The sequence below is a fragment of the Anticarsia gemmatalis genome, chromosome 7, assembly GCF_050436995.1.
Source record: "Anticarsia gemmatalis isolate Benzon Research Colony breed Stoneville strain chromosome 7, ilAntGemm2 primary, whole genome shotgun sequence".
Lineage (NCBI taxonomy): Eukaryota > Metazoa > Arthropoda > Insecta > Lepidoptera > Erebidae > Anticarsia > Anticarsia gemmatalis.
Window position 1 is genome coordinate 884661 of NC_134751.1, and position 20306 is coordinate 904966.

At 39.3% G+C, this 20306-nt stretch overlaps 1 protein-coding gene across 1 annotated transcript; it reads right to left on the reverse strand.

The window, feature by feature from the left end:
• Window positions 1-1167: 1167 nt before the first annotated feature.
• LOC142974180 (uncharacterized) lies at window positions 1168-1725 on the reverse strand. Its single transcript, XM_076116343.1, has one exon. The coding sequence runs from the start codon at window positions 1723-1725 to the stop codon at window positions 1168-1170; it is 558 nt and encodes a 185-aa protein (XP_075972458.1).
• Between the last annotated feature and the right edge of the window lie 18581 nt (window positions 1726-20306).

Below are 20306 nucleotides of genomic sequence, written 5' to 3' on the forward strand. Positions count from 1 at the left end.
GCTGCAGGAGCTCCGGATCCATACTTTGTGTCACTGGGGGTGCCCAGGGGCGAAGTTTCGCTCGCACCAGCCTATACGGCCGCCCCCAGGGATCGCGATCCAGAGTCTCTAGTAATTCTTCCCACGCTCTACGCTTCGCCTGTCTGATTGCCACCGAAAGAGCTTTCCGAGCAGCCTTGTATGCGGCATGAAGTTCTGCCTCGCGGGCCTCGTTGGGACGTCGACGTCGACTCCTGGTGTATCGGTGGCGCGCCCTCTCGCAAGCAGTACGTAGTTGGGCTAATTCCGGCGACCACCAATACACCTGACGTTTGGGGAGGCGGTTTTGGGCCCGGGGCATTGCCGCGTCGCAGATCCGCAATATGCTGCTACTAAGCTGTTCAGCCTCTAGTTCCACGTCCGCCTGACCCTCTGGTACTGGAGACCAAGACTCCACCAACGCGGCTTCGATCAATAGGTCGCAATCAAGTCTTCCTAACACCCATCTTGGACCGTCGCCTCGCGGGACACGACCCGGACTGTTCGGGGTAACTGGAGAGGGGAGGATTTCGTAGCGGATGTACCGGTGGTCGGACAACGTCTCAACCCTCTCCAGCACTTCCCAACCCTGAATACGGCGTGCAAGAGCGGCGCCGGCCAAGGTGATATCAACAATTGATCCGCCGTTGTGCCGCACGCACGTGTGGGTAGTGCCCCTGTTTATGACAATAAGACCAGACGAGACGGCCCAGTCCTCCAAAGCCTTTCCACGGGCGCTTGTAGCCGGAGATCCCCACATCACCGACTTTGCATTGAAGTCCCCCGCCACTAGTACTGCGGCGGGGTGAGCCCAACGAATCAGTCTGCCGACCTCAGCCAGGAACTCCTGAAAATCGGCTAGACTTGTATTAGGTGAGTGGTAGCAGGCGATTATAACCGCTGTTCCCGTGAACGCCGCCACGCAGCCCTTGCCTTTGGCCACTCTGCTGAAAGGGAGGGAACTGGATGCTGTATGCCTCACTATGGCCACCAAGTTGTCAGTGTCCCCGACTCAGTTATCGCGTGGCAGGATGTTGTATGGCTCTGCAATTACTGCTATGTCTATAAGCCATTGCGCCATAGTTTGGATTAGGAGATCTTGGGCTGCAGCGCAGTGGTTGATGTTCGCTTGTAAGAGTTTGGTGGCCATTATTGTTGGTCGGTGATCATCGCTACTTCCTCATTAGCCGTCCCGCTCTGGTTGATGGTGGATTGGGATGCTCTTACACCAGCCGTGTTTTTCGGAACCTTCCCTCCTTTTGATTTGGGGGCCTTACAAGCGGGACCCCCAAGTCGGTGATCCGCTGGCTTCTTCGCTTCCGCACATAGCAGACAGCGAGGACGATCAGCTGTGCATTCCGCTATCTTGTGGCCTGTGAGCCCGCAGCGGTAGCAGCTGTTGCTGCGGTCCTTGTCGGCCTGACACATGGCTTGAGCGTGGCCGGTGCTAAAGCAGCGGAAGCAACGAAGAGGGCGGGGCTCAGCAATTGTGACACGTGCCGAGACCCAGCCGACAAGAAGCTTGCCGGATTCAGCTATCTTTTTAGCTGCCGTCACCGGGCACGTAACCCAGGTCGAGCCGAGACCCCAAGGGTTGCGACGGATCTCGCTGACCTTCACGATTTCCGCGAGGCAGCCACCGGCGCGCGCTACCGCTATCGCGACCTCCCCAGGAGATGTTGAGTCGTCCAGGCCGTAGATACGCATTTCAGCTGTTTTAAAGGGCCTGGATACGATAGCGTCCCCTGCAAGGACTTGCCTGAGGCTTGTAGCTAGGGAGTCTGCCTTATCATTGCAGTTCTCCCCCGCCACTTCTAACTTTCGCGCGCCGGTAGCCGCCGCGCGAATTTGGCACCCTCCGGAAATGCCGTGGTCGCCTAACACGATGTTTTGCCTTTTCAATAATGGAGGCATATGTGGTTCCTCGAGCCACAGCCTCCTGAGTCAGCGTCAAAATGATCACTGCGGAATTTGGGGGCCGCAGTGTGACCTTCTTCGTCGCTGTTGGCTTTGTGACATGAGCCGCAGGCGCACCTGTCTTTCCCACTCCCTTCTTTTTTCTCGCGACAGTGCTCCACCCACCTGTGAGGGCTGGAGGAACTGATGGTAGCGATGGTGGTACAGCAGGAGCAGTGACCGGATGGCTTGACGAGCTACTTTCAGATGCGCCTGCGGTGTTTCCTTTCTTATTTTTCTTTTTCTTTTTCTTCTTCTTCTGCCCTTTCTCTACATCCTTGGATACCGACGGTGGGTCTTGTTGGGCCGTTGGTTTGGTTGCCAATACTGGCGTTGCATCCGTCCTTTTATCTGTAGCTAGGGGAGGGCGGATCCGGGGTTCCGCAGGAAGCCGGGCCTCTATTGCCCCAAACCTAGCGTCAATCATAAGCCTAAGGTCACTGATGGCGCGGTTGACTTCAGAGTTGGTGGTTAAGGGTTGGCATGCCTGCTCTGAAGACGCACTCTGGACTTGTTGTGATTCCGACAACGCCTCAACCAGCTCCCTCAGCGCTGCTACCTCCTGCCGCAAGACGCTAATCTCTGCAGTGAGGCGATGGTTCACGGCCGTTAATTTTATTGTTTCGTGATTAGAGGATCGCCGAGACAACTCTGAGGTAGAAATTCTTATGGCATTGGCTGCCTCCTTAAATCGTTTTTTCAATGTGCCTTTCACGTTAAGAGACTGGTCCGCCATAATAGTTACGTCATCTAATCTCTCGTATATCTTTTGAGCCAAGTCAGTTGCCGGTAAATCCTCTGTTGGCGCCGATGTGTACCCAACAGTGGAGCTGGCTGAGTCACTCATTATGGACTCCACTTCTCCTATAGAGGTTACCGCCATGTTGTGATCGTCTGTAGTAGCTGAAGGGACACGTGTTGATGGTGTGCGACCCTTCCGCACTTTGCGACTCTTAGTCGGGTGTTCCTTCGATTCTCTTGTCGGGGCTAAGAACTCGTCCAGAACAACTACAGGACGTTTTCTAAGAGATCTCCGTCGGTTGTCATCCACGTGGCCTGAGGTAGCCTCAGCGATGTCTGAGCATGATCCGTCGATGCTTAGGTACCCAACCGACCCACTGCGCCAGTATTTGCTCGTCGGCTTTGGCTCTCCTGCCTCCCTGACCTTGTCTCTCTCATTTAATGGAAGGAGTCTCCCATGTCCATCTCTGTTTGTATTACTGGTGTTATGAGTATCAAGGGCTATCATAGCAGCCCTGTCACCAGTGCCAGATGTAATTGGCGGATTATTCTCCTCTTTCCCTCTCTCGACCTCACTTCTCGCTCTTGCTCCTTCCTCAACCTCTCTCCTCTCTCCTTCTGCCTCTCCCAACCCAGGACCTCCCGAGGCGCAAGATGGCCCATCGACGACCGCACTTCTCAGCCGGCCGTCGGAAAGCATTTGTTGCCCCTCCCCAGAGTACGAGGGGGCTCTGCCCGCCGGAACGGCGGGGCCGGATTCTCCGGCAGCGGCGCTGCCGGTACCGACCTGGGGTACCACAATATTACAAAGTGCGTGATTCATAACTATTCCTTTTTTGTAATTAGGGTTGGTCCCTATGTAACTTAAAAAACTAACTTAATCCTAATACCCGCTAACGACCGAACCACCTGCCGGCCACGCACCGTCTCGGCACGGGCAACCTTACGGTTAGAGTGATTTTTTATAGAGGTTTTCTTCCTCGCGACCGCTGTCTCCCCGACCTCCAACAAGCGACCCCCGATCCTGACCCAAGTATTTGAGCCAGGCTTGCGGTTTGGGTCCGCCGAGAACAGTACTCAGCGGACGCCCCCACCCCGGGCAGGACATGAAAATCCGCCCCCCCATGGTTTTTTACAGATATTTTCCTTCCTCTCTCGTACAGTGATGCTCGCGCACCACCGCACGGTGCGAAGGGACCTAGTTCTAAGCCTTACGGCCCCGAACAGGAAGGTCCCTTCGGATCTGTCTTAGCTTCGCTCAGTGTTACTAAGCCCCCGCACCACGACAAGGTGCAGACCCACGAGGGGGAAATAGAACCAGCCTAGGTATCTGCTATTAAACCATGCTACTAAGCGATCATAAAACTCTCACATTATAACAAGAACTAAAGCCTGAATTCATTACACAAAGTCCAGTAATAAAAGTAAATAAATCTGAAGCTCTTTATCTCCGAGATAGTGATGCTAAACGCATATTAAAGTTAAACCGAGGTTTTAAGTAGAACGTTTTATTATTGTACGAAGAATATTATGGTGGTAGATTGGCCTTGTGGATAGCACGGTATTTCTGTCAAGAAAATATTATTTTATTAACTCAATCGGAGTAGGTAGAGACCAATGAACGCTACTTACTACGATACCAACAAAATATTGCTAACTTCTGTTCAGGTCGATTCTCTACTACTATCGACTATAGGCAACCGGCAAGCTATCGAAAATTTTACACGAAAATCTATTTGGCGCTTCTACCGAAATTTTTAATGTCAATCTCTCGACACTCGACAATATCGACGAGAGTTGAGCTACTGGTATAGTTACTATACTACCAGGTATAGTTACTGGCATGGAAAAGGGGCATTATTTTGTGTATGTAATAATACTACTAGGTACTAAGCGCTGATTACTATTCCATCGTCAGTGACAATTAATTGACGATCAGTCAATTTAATTTTTCATACATTTTATTTGTAAAAACATCAGTATTATTAAATTTCTAAAGCTTTATTTTGACAGAACTGTCATAAAACTGGATGAGTGACCAAAAGCTTAGTGCCCTGCAATGGCTAGAGAAAGCTATGTTATAATGACGATTGCTCATAGCCTTAATAACTAGATTAATCCAACGAAAACCTATATAAACCATATTTACAGATAAAAAAAAACATAACTTTTTTTCTTTCTTTTTTTTTTCTTTTTTTTTTTGACAACTCCCGCACTAAGAATTGCTCTTGTGTCGCGGGGACTTTTACAAACATACAAGCAACGGACACAAAGCACAACCAGACTCGAAACAATTATTTGTGGATCGCACAAATAATTGTCCCGTGTGGGAATCGAACCCACGACCTCCCGACGCAATGGTTGCGGCGTGGTGACCTAAACCACTGCGCCACCGAGGCAGTCAGTCATAACTCGTACAGTTTTATCAAACTCCTAAGCGGGTATTAAAATGTATGGGTCGGAGGAATTTTTAATTTCACCCGGTTCGCCCCGGCCTTGCCCGGATATGTCCGGCTGTCCGGTGTTTACGTCACCCGGTTATATATAACGACTTGTTGATTTAAAGATACGATTTTATTGGAGCTATCGATGGATAGTTCTACGACACTCTTTAGCTAGAAACGTTTGCATGTTTATTTGTTCTTATTTCTTGAAATGGTGATCGAATTTTATATTTTCGTTTTATACGGGCTAGCTCGTAGATACACATTATTGACTTTAGTTTGCTTGATGTTCTGGACAGGGGAACGATTTCCTATTTTGTGCGGAAAAGTGATCAAGGACTCTAGCGTATTTCACAGGAACGAATCTTACCAACAACTCTTTTTTTTTACCCATTACTGTCCTACTGCAGTGCAAGGGTCTCCTCCCAAACAAGGGAGGGGTAAGGCCTTGAGTCCACCGCGCTGGCCAAGTGTAGGTATGGGACCCACGACTTCTCGATGCAATGGTATCGCCGTGACCTGTTACTTATAAAATTTTCCTCCGGGTAGCGGGTCATATCACATCAAGTTTAAAGTCAGGGTCAGAGTCAATTTACAATATTTTAAAGCGTTCTGATGATTGCGTATCTGAAATTTCGTACCATAAATCCGTCAATTTAATTTAACAATTTCCTACCATAAGTAGACGTAATAACGTCAAGTCGTTGCCCTGTCGTGGCACGAGTAACATTTACCTCATAAAAAATAAACCAGTTTTAAATATTAATCTTTAATTTTAAAGGATTTCCTCCTATTTACAGATTATCCCTGGGAGCTATCGGTAATTGAGGATGAGCACGAATTTTGAATTAAAAATGATAGATACATTTTATCCTGCCCGGTAAATGGCGAAGGTATATCCTTTTAGAGCCTTCGTTAATTGTACGACCATTTTATATACAGTAGCCTTGTTTTTTATACAGAAGAGCCTTTTTAATAAAATATTGTTATCAGCTTAGGTTTCTGTGGGGCTGACCTGATTGAAATGTATACCATATGTGTACTATTTCTGAAATGTGTACAATTTTTAATGAAGTTTACTAAGGGGTAGTAAAACGTGAGTTAAGTTTACTATCAACGCATCTACCGTACTTGAAAAAAAAATTATCCGACTGCACGGCACAAAGGAGGGTAATGTGTTTATGTTATAATATTCATGAGTTTTTGGTGATGTTTTCATCTTAAATGGACAATTAATAATCATTTTAAGGTTAATAATGTGTCAGTCATCGTATCTCATAATAAAAAAAAACTTGAATATTTTTCAGGTTCATATTAATAACATAAAAATATCAATAATACCATTATAACTGTGCCAATTTACGACCATTGGATTCATTGGAGTAAAGACATTGTTTTTACATTAAACAAGGATTGCATGACGCTTGAGATTAGGGCATGACGACATGACGGCATGACGGCATGACGGATGTCAAGCCCGGGATCACTTCGTATGTTCAATTATGTATGTTTTATTTTTAATGGCAGCTGAGTGCCTCATTTTCCTTGGATATTTTTTACGGTTTTTTGTCTGGACAGAAATACTTTTTTTAATTGGATAATGTCGATATGAAATATTGTTGTATTTTATGATGAGTAGAATGGAATTAATTCATCATTATTTTAATTGTATACAATTTATATTTATACAATGTTGCAATGTTGCCAATTATTCTTCTTTGATATGAAAATAGCTGAATTAATTGGAACAAATTTTGTCATACATTATTAAGCATTTTTTTTTTATATCGCGAAATCTTTCCGTGTGTTTTTCTTTTCAAGTCATCATTTCTATATTCATTTCACAACAGCCAATAATAATAAGTATAGTAGTGGTGAATGTCGATCAATTAGTTTGAATAGAAGTCCCTTAACATAAACAAAATCACGACATTTTTCATTTCGATATAAGCAGAGACCAAAAAACGCCACTACTATGATAGCTTTAAAAACGTATACACCTCTCATTTTTCTTACAGTCACATTTTTTTTAAATATACCAAAATCAATATTCACCTAAACCCGTCAATCACTTAGTAATCACACACACCGAATAAAACAGGTAGATATCTAAACAATTGATCACGAGCATGACGGTATCAGTTCGCATCAGAGAGGATTACCGTACGTCAGTGCACGTACACCTGTGACAATATGAACCGCTCATAATACACTTGCCTTGGCCTTTAGTAGCGCAATTCTCTGCAGTCGGTATCGAAAATTTGACATTAAAAATGCACTGAACAAAAAGGTCGAGCGCTGATCAAGATTTCATACAAAATTTCTCGATAGCTCCCTGGTTGTCGACAGTCGACAACAAAAAGAGAGTCGCCCCTTATTTTCTCGATGGGATCGTTGAGTGAAAAGATCTCTATGCACTTTCTCTCACTATGCATTCATATATTTTCTCAATTTTTAAACCCCTCAATCACTCACTAATCACACACCGAATGAAACAGGTAGATATCTAAACAATTGATCACGAGCATGACGGTATCAGTTCGCATCAGAGAGGATTACCGTACGTCATTGCACGTACACCTGTGACAATATCAACCGCTTATAATACACTTGGTTATTGAAAGGGGAATACACATGCATTTAAATACAAGACCGATATTTTGGGACAATTATTTACGATATGAAAATGTAGAGAAGATGACCACATTGACCACGATCAGTCAAGCGACGCGACGAGCCAAAAAAAATGTAATCTATACTAATATTATGAAGCTGAAGAGTTTGTTTGTTTGTTTGAACGCGCTAATCTCAGGAACTACTGGTCCGATTTGAAAAATTCTATCAGTGTTAGATAGTCCATTTATCGAGAAAGGCTATAGGCTATATATTATTACGCTACGAACAATAGGAGCAGAGTACCAGTAAAAAATGTTACAAAAACGGGAAAAAATTTTACCCATTGTCTTTTATGTGACGCAAGCGAAGTTGCGCGGGTCAGCTAGTGATAAATAAAAGTTTAGTTTTGTTAAAAAAATATACAATTCCTACAATATACAAGTTGCTGTTTATCTATTGCTGGGATCTTTGGCTATAATGTTAGTGAAAGAAGGAATGCAAAAAAAATTTAGAGTATTATTAATATTTTGACAAATATTTCGATCTACAAAAGGTGGCAACTTCTCTAATGCATATTTATCCTGGTACAATAAGCTTAGCGTTTACTGAGTTTCGATTGAATAAGATGTTATAAAGCCCTATAAATGTAAAATTGACCAACCCTTCCGTCATGTTTAACAAAAAATGCTACCAGAAAAAAATATTACCAGAAGCTGTTCTTCTACATTGCCGTTAGAGAGAAACAAAGGATTCTCGTTCTAGTTTGCCTCTACACTCGTACCATCTTAAAAGGTAAATAAAAATCCCACTTACATAAGGTAGTCTTAGCAATTAATTACATGTATAATCTCATGTAAATTGGGGATTATGACGTCACAGGAGCGTGGCGTGACGAGCCTGACACCGGAGATTACGCGGATTACCCGCCACGCTATATGGAGAAAGTGTATAGTGATTTTTGTGTCGTTCAAAGCTGTTTTGATGGGATCAAGATCTTACGTACGAGTTTCCAACAGGATTTGTATTAAATTATTTATTTTATTTTGTGCATACACATTGTACCTATGTACCAATTCCAGTATAGATCATTCGTACAGTAGCGCGATTCTCTACAGTCGGTACTGTCGAGAACCGAAAGTTTGACATTTAAAATGCACTGCCAAATTCGTTTCTACGACGCCCATCAGATGTGCTAATCAGATTATCATACAAAATTTCTCGATACCTAGCCTGTAGCCGATAGTAGTAGAAATTTAAGTAACAGAAGAAACGCTCCATGCATTTTGATAGTTTCTAATTATATACACAAGTCCCAATCTCTCCCCTGTTTGGGAGCCTTGCCCGGCATTGTAGTTACTCACTTGTTTTTTTAATAACTGTTAACTTGCCGATAAATTCGTATATTCATTTATTTATTTCTGAACAGGAAAGCTTACGGGCTAATCTTACACTTTAGATAACTGTTATAGATTATGCCGTTTGTCAATTACAAGCTTTCGCATTTTACCATCTAAACCGCAGTGTGTTACTAACAATAACTAAGAGTATGTAAGAAAGTGTTTGGTTATATATTGTATTGTATTGTATACCAAAAGCGCACAAGCTTTACTTTATAGTCCATTGAAATGTTACAATTTGAGGGCCGAATATTGCATTTCTTAGAGGACGCAATTTTATTTTTGGGACATGTAGGGGGGGTCAATAGAAGCTTAACTTGAAGTTTGTGGGGTCGCCACCCTTGTCCCCCGGCCGCCATCTTGGAAAAGGGGTGGAAACACTTTTTTCGCTATATCTTGGAAACTATGCGTCTTACAATAAAATTGTAAAAGCATAATTTGTAGCAAATTATTTTGTCTACAAATATGTTGAATAACTTTTTGTCCTAAATTAACAATTAAAGAAGTTATAAGCAAAATAGTGATTTTTTTTTACAAAAATTTTCATTCCGAATCCGGTCTATTTCGGAGCGCTGTTACTGAGTTTCTAATTAATGAAATAAAAAAAAATATAGGGCTAAATTTTCCTCGCAAAATTATCTACAAGATTGGTCCGAGTTAATTTTTTAAATATATTCATATCAGTTTAGCCTTTTTTCCAAACTATGTTGGAGTCGGCTTCCAGTTTCACCAGATGCAGCTGAATACCAGTGTTTTACTTGGAGTGACTGCCTGTCTGACCTCCACAACCCATTTACCTGGGATATAAAACGATACCCCTCGTTAAGACTGGTTGCCAGACTTTCAAGCTTCTGAGTACTGTTAACGACTGTCAAATATCTTCGAAAATGACAGCTGGGACCCACAATTTAACGTCCCTTCCGAAATAGGGAGGAACTCGATATGTGTAAGATGGTCACCCATCCACCAAACAACCTCTGCTCAAGTTTGCTCTATAACTTTTTTTAGCGACAGCCGCGCGGATGGGTCTCTGAGGTTAAGCTACGCTTGCCGAGGTTGTTTGGTGGATGGGTGACCATCTTACACATATCGAGTTCCTCCCTATTTCGGAAGGGACGTTAAATTGTGGGTCCCAGCTGTCATTTTCGAAGATATTTGACAGTCGTTAACAGTACTCAGAAGCTTGAAAGTCTGGCAACCAGTCTTAACGAGGGGTATCGTATATATAAAGAAAATAACTATAAAAAAATTGCACTTTTCGGCTTATAACTTCTTTAATTGTTAATTTAGGACAAAAAGTTATTCAACATATTTGTAGACAAAATAATTTGCTACAAATTATGCCTTTACAATTTTATTGTAAGACGCATAGTTTCCGAGATATAGCGAAAAAAGCGTTTCCACCCCCTTTTCCAAGATGGCGGCCGGGGGACAAGGGTGGCGACCCCACAAACTTCAAGTTAAGCTTCTATTGACCTCCCCTACATGTTCCAAAAATAAAGTTGCGTCCTCTAATAAATGTAAATCTCATGTAACATTTCAATGGACTATTACTGTAGTTTGATCAATAACCACAATGCGGACAATGTCATATTTCTAACTTTATTCTGGCTGTGGCTACAGGTTTAAAGCTATAACAGAATGCACTATCCGATGCATTTATTGAATTTATAAACATGGACTTGGTCGTTTCTTATTGGCAATTTGTGAGAAAGAGTAAACTACATCAATTTATCACCAGGAACTTTCATATTGCAGAATAAGAATAGTATGATTTTACACGTCTTTGTTTACTAAAATAACAAACTCAAGGCCTTCCTAGTTTCAGAGAGACATTAACAAGTTAAAAGAACCACAACCTAGCTACCTGTATTATAACAAGATATATAGTCTGGTTGTCCGATTTTCATGCTTGTGACTATTGGTAACGTCTGCCACCCAGGACCTACAATTAATCGTGCCTTCCAAACATGGAAGAACACGGTATATATAATCTGGTCACCCATCCACTGATCACCCTCGGCAACCGTAGTTTAACCTGAGAGATTAATTTTGCCACGAGCGCAACAAAATTCAATAACATCTTTTACCAGTTTTCAATACCTAAACCAGTTAATTCCAGTTTAATCTCTACTTCTCACAGACTTTGCTAATGATTGGTAAAATCAATGAAACAATCTACCGTCTGATGCCAATAATTATGGCTTCCAGTCCTGGTAACTTAGTTCCGATGCGGCGTGAATTCAAACATCGTTTTCAACTGCAAACAGATAGATTTCTGTTTTGCAACTTGCCAAAGAATTGACGTGGATGTACGAAAGGAATAAATAGGATTTAATATCAATTTCAGAGAGTGACTTCAAAATCTATAAAATAATATTTATTAATTTAACAGTAACTGTATCTGTATTGAGATTTATTTTTAGTAAAGAATAAGGTTTGCCTTCGTTTCTAAAAACATTTTTCACGGTTCATCGAACTTATTAATCATTAGGTAACTAAAAAGTACTTTAGTTTACTAAGACTAAGTTATTTCAACAACATCATATACAGCGTACTTAAATGGATACTGTAACTACTACTACTACCCAAATACTTCACTAGGTTTATTTATAATCTTTTAAGCAACACTTTTAAATAAATAAATATTTACTTTACTTGTTTCGTACATCCACGTTATCAATGCAATCGAAACGAACCGCGAAATCATAGAAACGCCGAAATAAAACAGATCCGTTGATTGGATCCATTCGATCCGATGCTGAGCACCAATTTCACACCATTGCTTGTTTATAACGCGAACATGACATATTTAATACAACTAGCGCAGTAATGGAACGCGAAAATTGAGTTTTGCGAATTTATACATGAATAAATAAGTGTCGTATAATAACTGGTATGAAATCAATGATATTCATCCAAATGGATTTGTTTTTATTCCAAATATGGTTTTTATTCTATTGGTTTATTAGTTTTTAGAAAAATTGTGTTTTTGCCTGCGTTGCAACTTTTTGATCAAATTTCATTTATTTTTGACATAAAGTACAATATTTGCGTATTAGTTTTATTAAACGCACTAGGAACTATGGGTTATTATGAACAGTACAGTTTGCGACCACAAAATACAAAATTTCAATAAAATATTATAAGGTCGCTTCGCTAAAGAATAAATCTCTTATTCATAAACACACTATAAACCTATTTTAGTTAAAACGCTACTAAAGTATGTTTTCTCTTTTTCATTTTGCTATGAAGTGAAAGAAACAAAACTCTTTACAATCGTTTCATAACTTCATATATTTTTCTGAATAAGAGGGTAAAACTATAAACATCAGATACAAGCAAACCTAAAAGCAGGAACAAACTCAATCAAACTAAACATCTTTGAACGTACTCGTATACTGGTATACTCGTATTCTCGTAGTAGAAGTAAATCGAAGTGTGTACAAACTTGGCAGCTTAAACTCTTGCTAGGTCCAATCTTATTTACATGCATTACGCATGCAGATTAGTTGCCAACTCTCACACAAGTCAAAGAAAAACTTCCCTTGCCTCCCTAAAGTAATTTTAAACTTGTTCGGACAAATTTCTAATGAACAACTGGGTACGTTGCATTTTTTATGTGACGGCTTTACGCGGTTGTTGTAGTTTAAGCTTTATAGTTTGTAGAAACGCTTATTACTTACATTATAAAATGTGTTTTTGGTTCTCGTAGAGAAAACAATAAAGCAACTGATGTAAGTTGTGTTAATTATCCACAGAAACTTACTAAATCATAAATTTTAAACTTTCACGTTACATGTTTATTATGTGTATATTAGAATACGGTTATGAACCCAAACACGCATTTTACATTTTACCATAAAATGCCTAAGGGTATCCCCACATTTATCGACGCGGAATCGGCTTAAGCCGAGTGCGTATTACCACCACTACATACCAGTCCTTACCGAGCCCATGCGAATGGTATTAATAATACCCTTATTTCGAAGACATAAAGGCTTTTATAACCGGTGTTAACCGATTTTGCATCGATAAATGTGGGGAGACCCTTATACTGATAACTGCAACCTGCAACTGTAAATAGCAGGGGTATCCTTTGTTTTTTCTACCATTTAGGTAAAGTCAAGTTTATGCTCACCGACGATCTATAGATAAAGGTGATTTCAAACGACCACGTTATAAATGACTTTTATAAAGATATTGAGCATTGAGCAGTGATAGCCGAGTGGTTTAAGTTGGCACCTCCCACGCAAGTGGTCGCAGGTTCGAATCCGAGGCAACACACCAATGACTTTTCGAAGTTATGTGTGTATTAGAAATAATTATCACTTGCTCTAACGGTGAAGGAAAACATCGTGAGGAAACCTTGCATGCCTAAAATTTCTTTAATACATTTATTGAGGGCATGCAAAGTCCCCAACCCGCACTTGGCCAGCGTGGTGGACTCAAGGCCTAACCCCCTCCCCCTCGTTCGGGAGGAGACCCTTGCCCTGCAGTGGGACAGATATGGGTTATTAAAAAAAAAATAAAAAATAAAGATATGCAAAAATACTGTGTTCATTCTGCATCGTGTCACGATTACGATACACTTGATTTTAAAAAGAAATGGCTTTTAGCACGTTAACGGGTAGTTTATATCCGTATAAAGGGCAAGTTGAGTTGCTAAGCAATCATTGCCTCAGCGATAGTCGGACATTTGTAAAATGGATTGATAAATGAATCTATCACGTGCACACAACTTTAAATCCCTTTACTAACATTCCAATATCATATACCAAAGTTCAATTGGATATTAATAGAGGTTACTTTGTAAGAATCTCAATAAAAGATCTAAACTGGCCACGTGTCGTAACGAAGAGGTAGTTATTACTGAAAACGTCAGTGTTTGCGTCGCGTCCGCGTTTGATGGACGTTTCCATTAGACCCTTTGTCCGTGGACATTGATTGTCCATCGTGCTTCATTGTGATAGATCGCGAAGTAACGTCGACTTTCTAACATTGATATGTAGTTTATTACTACTTTTTAACAGTTATGAATTGAGCTTAAAGTTTATAGTAATTTATCCAAATGCAAATCATCAAGTCGTAAAGTTAGCAAGTAATTTATTTTTTGTTAGAAATATTTTGTAGATGGTAATAGTTTCGCTGGCTATAGGTCTAAAATAAACGAACTGCTTGGTAGATGAATGCTGATGAAATTGACAAGGACAAGCAAATAACATTACAATGTTGTTATACTTCGTTTAAGCATAGGCAGAAACTTTAATCTACAAATGTTACTTCATTTTCGTTCATACTTCATCTGTTGTCAAGTCCCTAGTATAAACTGATTGAAACATAATCAACCACAATATCTTTATATGACTGGTTTAGGCTTCTCACGACATTTTCGTCAACTTCCGCACTCACCGCTTCTTAAGACTAGCTCGTCCCATTTCTACACTTTACAAGCCAGCAACTTATACAAAACTATTTAAAAACACTATAATAATAAAAATACAGTCTGTTTTAAAGCTCTATTTGTTGCAAAATTCTTCCAAATTCTTACTTAAAACTATCTAACTGGGACAGATATCCGTCTGGTGTATTTTTCAGTTATCGTACCTTATCGAAGCGGCTGTTTCAAAGAATTTACAATCAGTTAACATGCACCTCGTGTGTGGACACGAACGTGATGTCTTCCTTACTTTACTTTAAAACATTGGTGCTTTACTTTCTGAATAAAACGTTAGCGTTATCAAGAAATGTTAGTTACACTTTTGTTTTTGAGTTAAACACTTCACAACAAAAGAATAATCTTACTAATATTATAAATGCGAAAGATTGTGATGAATCTATGTTTGTTACTAATTCTCGGAAAATCTACTGATTTTAATGAAACTTAATATACAGTTAGTTTTTATTCACACGTAGGATACTTCTGCCCGGTAAATCTTTTCAGGAAATCGCGGGCACAAGCTGGTACTTAGTAAATAAATTGCAATATTAAAACTACTACGGTTGTTGAGGCAATGGTGTACGCGTTAATCTATCCCTTTTCGGAGTAACGTGACAATTTCATATGCTTGCGGATGCCCGAAACTTCGCTTGCGTATATTTAACTTCTAGTAAGCAAAGTGAAGACTAATCATGTTGATTTACGAAAAGTATTACCGAGAAGTCGGTATATTATATACGAAACTAAATCTCTCATCATTGTTCTTTGTTTTATAACTTCTCTACTTTTCTCCACGAAGATGTTGCAAAGGTGTACCTACTTTTCGCCATTTACAATCAATATTACTCCTTAGGAATCCACATTTCTTGTAACCAAAATTACACAGCACGTCATATTTCTCCATCAAGGCACGTTACCAAACTCCTGTCGGTAAAATCGTAAAAAGAAACAAATTTATTTGACATCGAAGGTTACGTATTTTTTGCAAATTCCCAATCAATCATAATCTATTCTTATCAGTAGTATTTCCAATTATCACTCCATTACTGTACTTGTAATATCAAGGGTCAAGTCCACACGTGTACACGAAGCACGTGTTACTAGGCTAATGGCTAATGGAGGTAGCGTTCATAGTTGCACTTAGTAAACGATCAGTAGCGCTATTCTATATCACGATTCTATTCTATCGTATGGATAGTGGACATATCAATATTGTTCAAGTCCCCCGAAGGCCCTTTGACAGCGTAACGACTGTTATCTTAGTTTACAACAACTGTAGCGCGATACTCTACAGTCGGTATTGTCCAGTTTCATAAGTTTGATATTTAAAATGTACTGAAAAATAGTTCCTACGGCGTCCGTCAGAGGCGCTGTTCAGATTTTTGTACAAAATTTCTCAATAGCTAGCCGGGGGCTGTAGGAACTAATTATTCAGTACATTTTAAATACCAATTGTCGAATGCGACTGGACAGAATCGCACTATAGGAAAGTAACATATAATATGAGTGGTTATTGCAGACAACATCTGTGATCAATGTCGTAAGTAGTAGTTAGCTTATCTAATATCTAAATTTCTCGCGTCACGGTTTTCGTTGCCAAACTCCTCCGAAACGGCTTGACCGATTCTCATGAAATTTGGTGAGCATATTGAGTAGGCCTGAGAATCGGCCAACATCTATTTTTCACACCCCTCAGTGAAACTATTTTTTTTTTATTTATATGGCAAAACAACGTTTGCCGTGTCCGCTAGTCAAACTATATTTATGTATTCTGACTTCTCGTAGAAATAAATTAAATTACAAGGTATTAGATGTTGAGTTTATATAGCTCAATAAATAATCTTTAAGAAATTTAACTACAATTTCACTAATAACCCAATTAAATCTCACAAAATTAATTCACAAACGGACCCAAAAATCAATAAAGTGAAGTAAAAACGTCAATATTATTTCAGCGGGTGTCCGTCCGTCGGTCGTCGGTCGCCTGTCGGTCCGTGGGGCGCGGTTAATCTCATGAATATTCACCTGACCGCTGTGCCCGCTAAACCGACCCGATAGTGTATTATACACCTTTATATGCTACGATGAGATGTGCTTGATACTTGGATAGTTAAGTAGTGAGTTTACGAGCTGAATAAAGTTGCTCTAATGAATTGATTGGTCCTTTTATGAAAATTATTAAGGTATACTCTTCTGATTCCACACAGTAATAGTTATTCGTAATTTGATTTGCAGATAGAAAAATAAGGGTTGAGATCTATTACACGATTATGTTTGTAGGGTGCGTCTTTAATACAGTGTACAAGAGGTTTATTTAAAAAATGACCATAGCCATATCTATAGATAGATAGATTTAAAAAAGGGTTGAGAAATAGTCGCTGAGAACACCAAACTACAACACATTATAAAAATAATGCTTTTGTTGATCAGTGTCCGGGGTTATTATACAGACAGAGATTACACAATTTATTCCTTGTTAAAACCGAATACATTACTACTAGTACAAATCTAAATCAGACTTTTAAACTTTGGAATAAACGTAGCTATTTTTGCTAGAGCTGTCACTCATGATCGATAACATACTGAACGATAATTCGTGATAGAGAAAAGTGCATAATGAGGAGAAAGTATCAAACCCAATAACTCTAACTACATTAAATTGTAACCGCGGGGTTAAATATACGGAACTATACCTATATATTGATAGAAGAGAGTGAACTCAACAAACTGACGGAAATTCATTTAAAGTTCATAATCAGTTTACTTTTAAAACTGTGATTCTTTGATAAAAGTAAAATAGTTCTTGAATTAGCTCTTACCAAAGCAGATTAGTAAATTAGCTTCTAGAATAGTGTCTTGTACAAGGGCCTATGATTTACACTCAAGCCACGTTTTGTCATTTTGCAATCTTATTCTCTCAGGGTTGAGAATAACCCTTTGCCGTAGACCCTAGGGCATGTTACCGAACTGCAGGCTACGACTGAAAAGTGTCGTGAGAATTGTCTACAAAAATTTTAATCGATATAACTTAACTGTTTTTAAGAATAGAAAATATATTATTTTCATTGAATTTATTACAATTTCTGATCATCAGCTGCATCAGCTTCAATAACAGTCTTAAATTCTAAACAATAAAATCAAATAAACTCTTTCGAACAAAAATGAAACGTTTATTACCCCAAAAACGACTACGGCATTCGTTAATTCTCGGCAATCGTCGGCAATCGTCGGCAATCGTCGGCAATCTTCGTGTTTACGAGTACACAGACATGTTTACTGCTCTCATTGACATTGCTTCTAATTCCATTACCTATGGCTGCGTTAACTTTTATGACGTCATAACTAATTGTTCTATGGGAAGCTGTTTGCCGAGTGTTTTGTTTTGATTCGGTTAAATATTTGTTATGTCAAATTGGGTCGTCTTGTTAGAAGAATGAGGTCGCCTGATTATGCTACTAGACTGTTAGTGTAATTCTGTAAATGCTATTAATTAAATATTCAACTGCACGTTGAACTGACTTGGTAGCTTCGCCGCAATACCCATAGTACCGCGTGTGGCGGTTCAAATCCCACCGAGAGAATTATTTGCGTGATAAGCTCGAGTATTTATTTATGTGGCTACCCATCTATGGAAAGTCCGCACCAAGGTTGATTAACCTACAGATCGTTTACCGACTGGTGAGCACAACTGCCTACCACAAGACTATTAGTGCCAACCTAGTTGAGGACCTCCTTTACCTTTCAAAACTAATATTCCGACATAGACATATTATTTACTTCATATCTTTTCTTTTTAAACGCAATAGACAGTAATTATCAGCTTTCATTAAGTCTTTTCAAACGTTATTCTTTGAACGTGAACAAAACGTTTTAATTGCCGGATCAATGGAAGCCGTTAACGTCAAGTATTCAATGTTTCTGTGAAACTTTGTTTTTCTTGTTTACGTGTTAAATAAACGAGTTATATTTATGTGCAGATATCGGAAATTGTTTTGTAAATAGATTCTGTTTATTTGCATGATTTTAAGTACTTCGCACATTTTATTAAGTGTTGATGCTGGTGGAACACCTAGTGTCCGTTAGGGTGAATAATTAATTATACGTATATCATTGTTCATTTGTCACTTTGGTTCCTTTTCAATCAAATCCTCTAAATCACACAGAACATACCACGAAATCATTTTAAAAGTCCATAGCAGAAATAACAAAGCTAATTAAATATAAAGCCTTTAAAACTTACTACGTGGTTTGCTTTATCTTGTAATTTTATTCAATAAATGACCAAATTACATTACAATATTTGTTCAATAACTATCAGGTCTATCAGGTCATGTCAGTGAAAACAAAACTACATAGAATTATTTGCCCACTTACTACCACAGCTAACACATTCCCACAACAGTTTACCCAAAAAAACAGGTGTAGGTACCTCCAAAAACTCCCCTACAGATTTTTCAACGTTATCAGAATCACGCTGATCCACCGTTTAGCAGATAAACTCTAAGTATTGCTTGAATAAGAGCCGCTTCCGACTAATCTCTTTATCGGAAGGGAGGGTACTTCCTCTACACTCTTTACCTCTCAGGGGCTGTTTTTTGTAAGATAAGGACCTCTTATCCGAATGCTGAATTGATGTTACGCTTGTTATTTTGATTTTTTTGGGAAAATATTGTGTAAAAACAATGGTATGTAAGGATTTGTATGTGTATTTTTAATCCTTAACTCCGCCCCCGTTCGTTAAGTGACCCTTGCCCGGCAGTGGGACAGTAATGGGTTAAAAAAGCGTCTTACTTAAAACATAAGGCAAAAGTTATTTTTTTAAATTGCCTAATTATGTATTGCTAGCAAACCTAAAGTCGGATATTTATTTTAAAGACTAATTATGTAATTAATTTTACTTTAAGAATTATTGATCATAAAATCGTGCTAGTTAGTCTAGGGATAATACGTTGAAGCTTACGCAAATCTTTGTACTACACTGTATCTGTAGTATGAAAAATGACTATAATGGCCCAATGATATTTTACACACGTCACACTTCCACTCTTAATCACACAAACGACTAAACATTAACACAGAATAGCACTAAAATATAACCATTTAAACCATTTTAAAAATATAACTATTTTACCCAAGTACAGTCAGTTACAAAAATAAATCGACAAGAGTTTGAAGTCGCGCAGTGTATCGGTGTTACGCTGTTCGACTGTACGTGTGGAGAAAACTTAACAACTGCTTGTAAATTACCTTTGGTATAGAGAGGAACCGTGGCTTTGGCTGGGGACTGGCTGGAATTTGAAAGGATTTTTGTCGTTGATGTTTTGAAGGAACGTAGAGTATTTTTGTATGATTTATATTTGATACAACTATCAGTGTAATGCGCTTGTAACCTCTCAAAACTCTTAAAAGTCGTACAGTTAAAACACAATGTTTTTCATAAAATTCTTTATTGTTTCGGCTTTCTTTGCATTTTTTGTCACGTATTTTTGAAAAAGACTAGGTTACACAACTTTTATCCATTATGATAATTTGCTATCAGAAATAGTAAATAACTTTTTGTTTATCATAAAAAATGTTAAAGAATATGGACTAAAAAATATTTCGCTTTATAACCAACACAAACTATAGAAAGTGAGCAATCATTCTCTACCCTCGCAAAAACAAAACTAATCCGAGAACACAAAACAAAATACC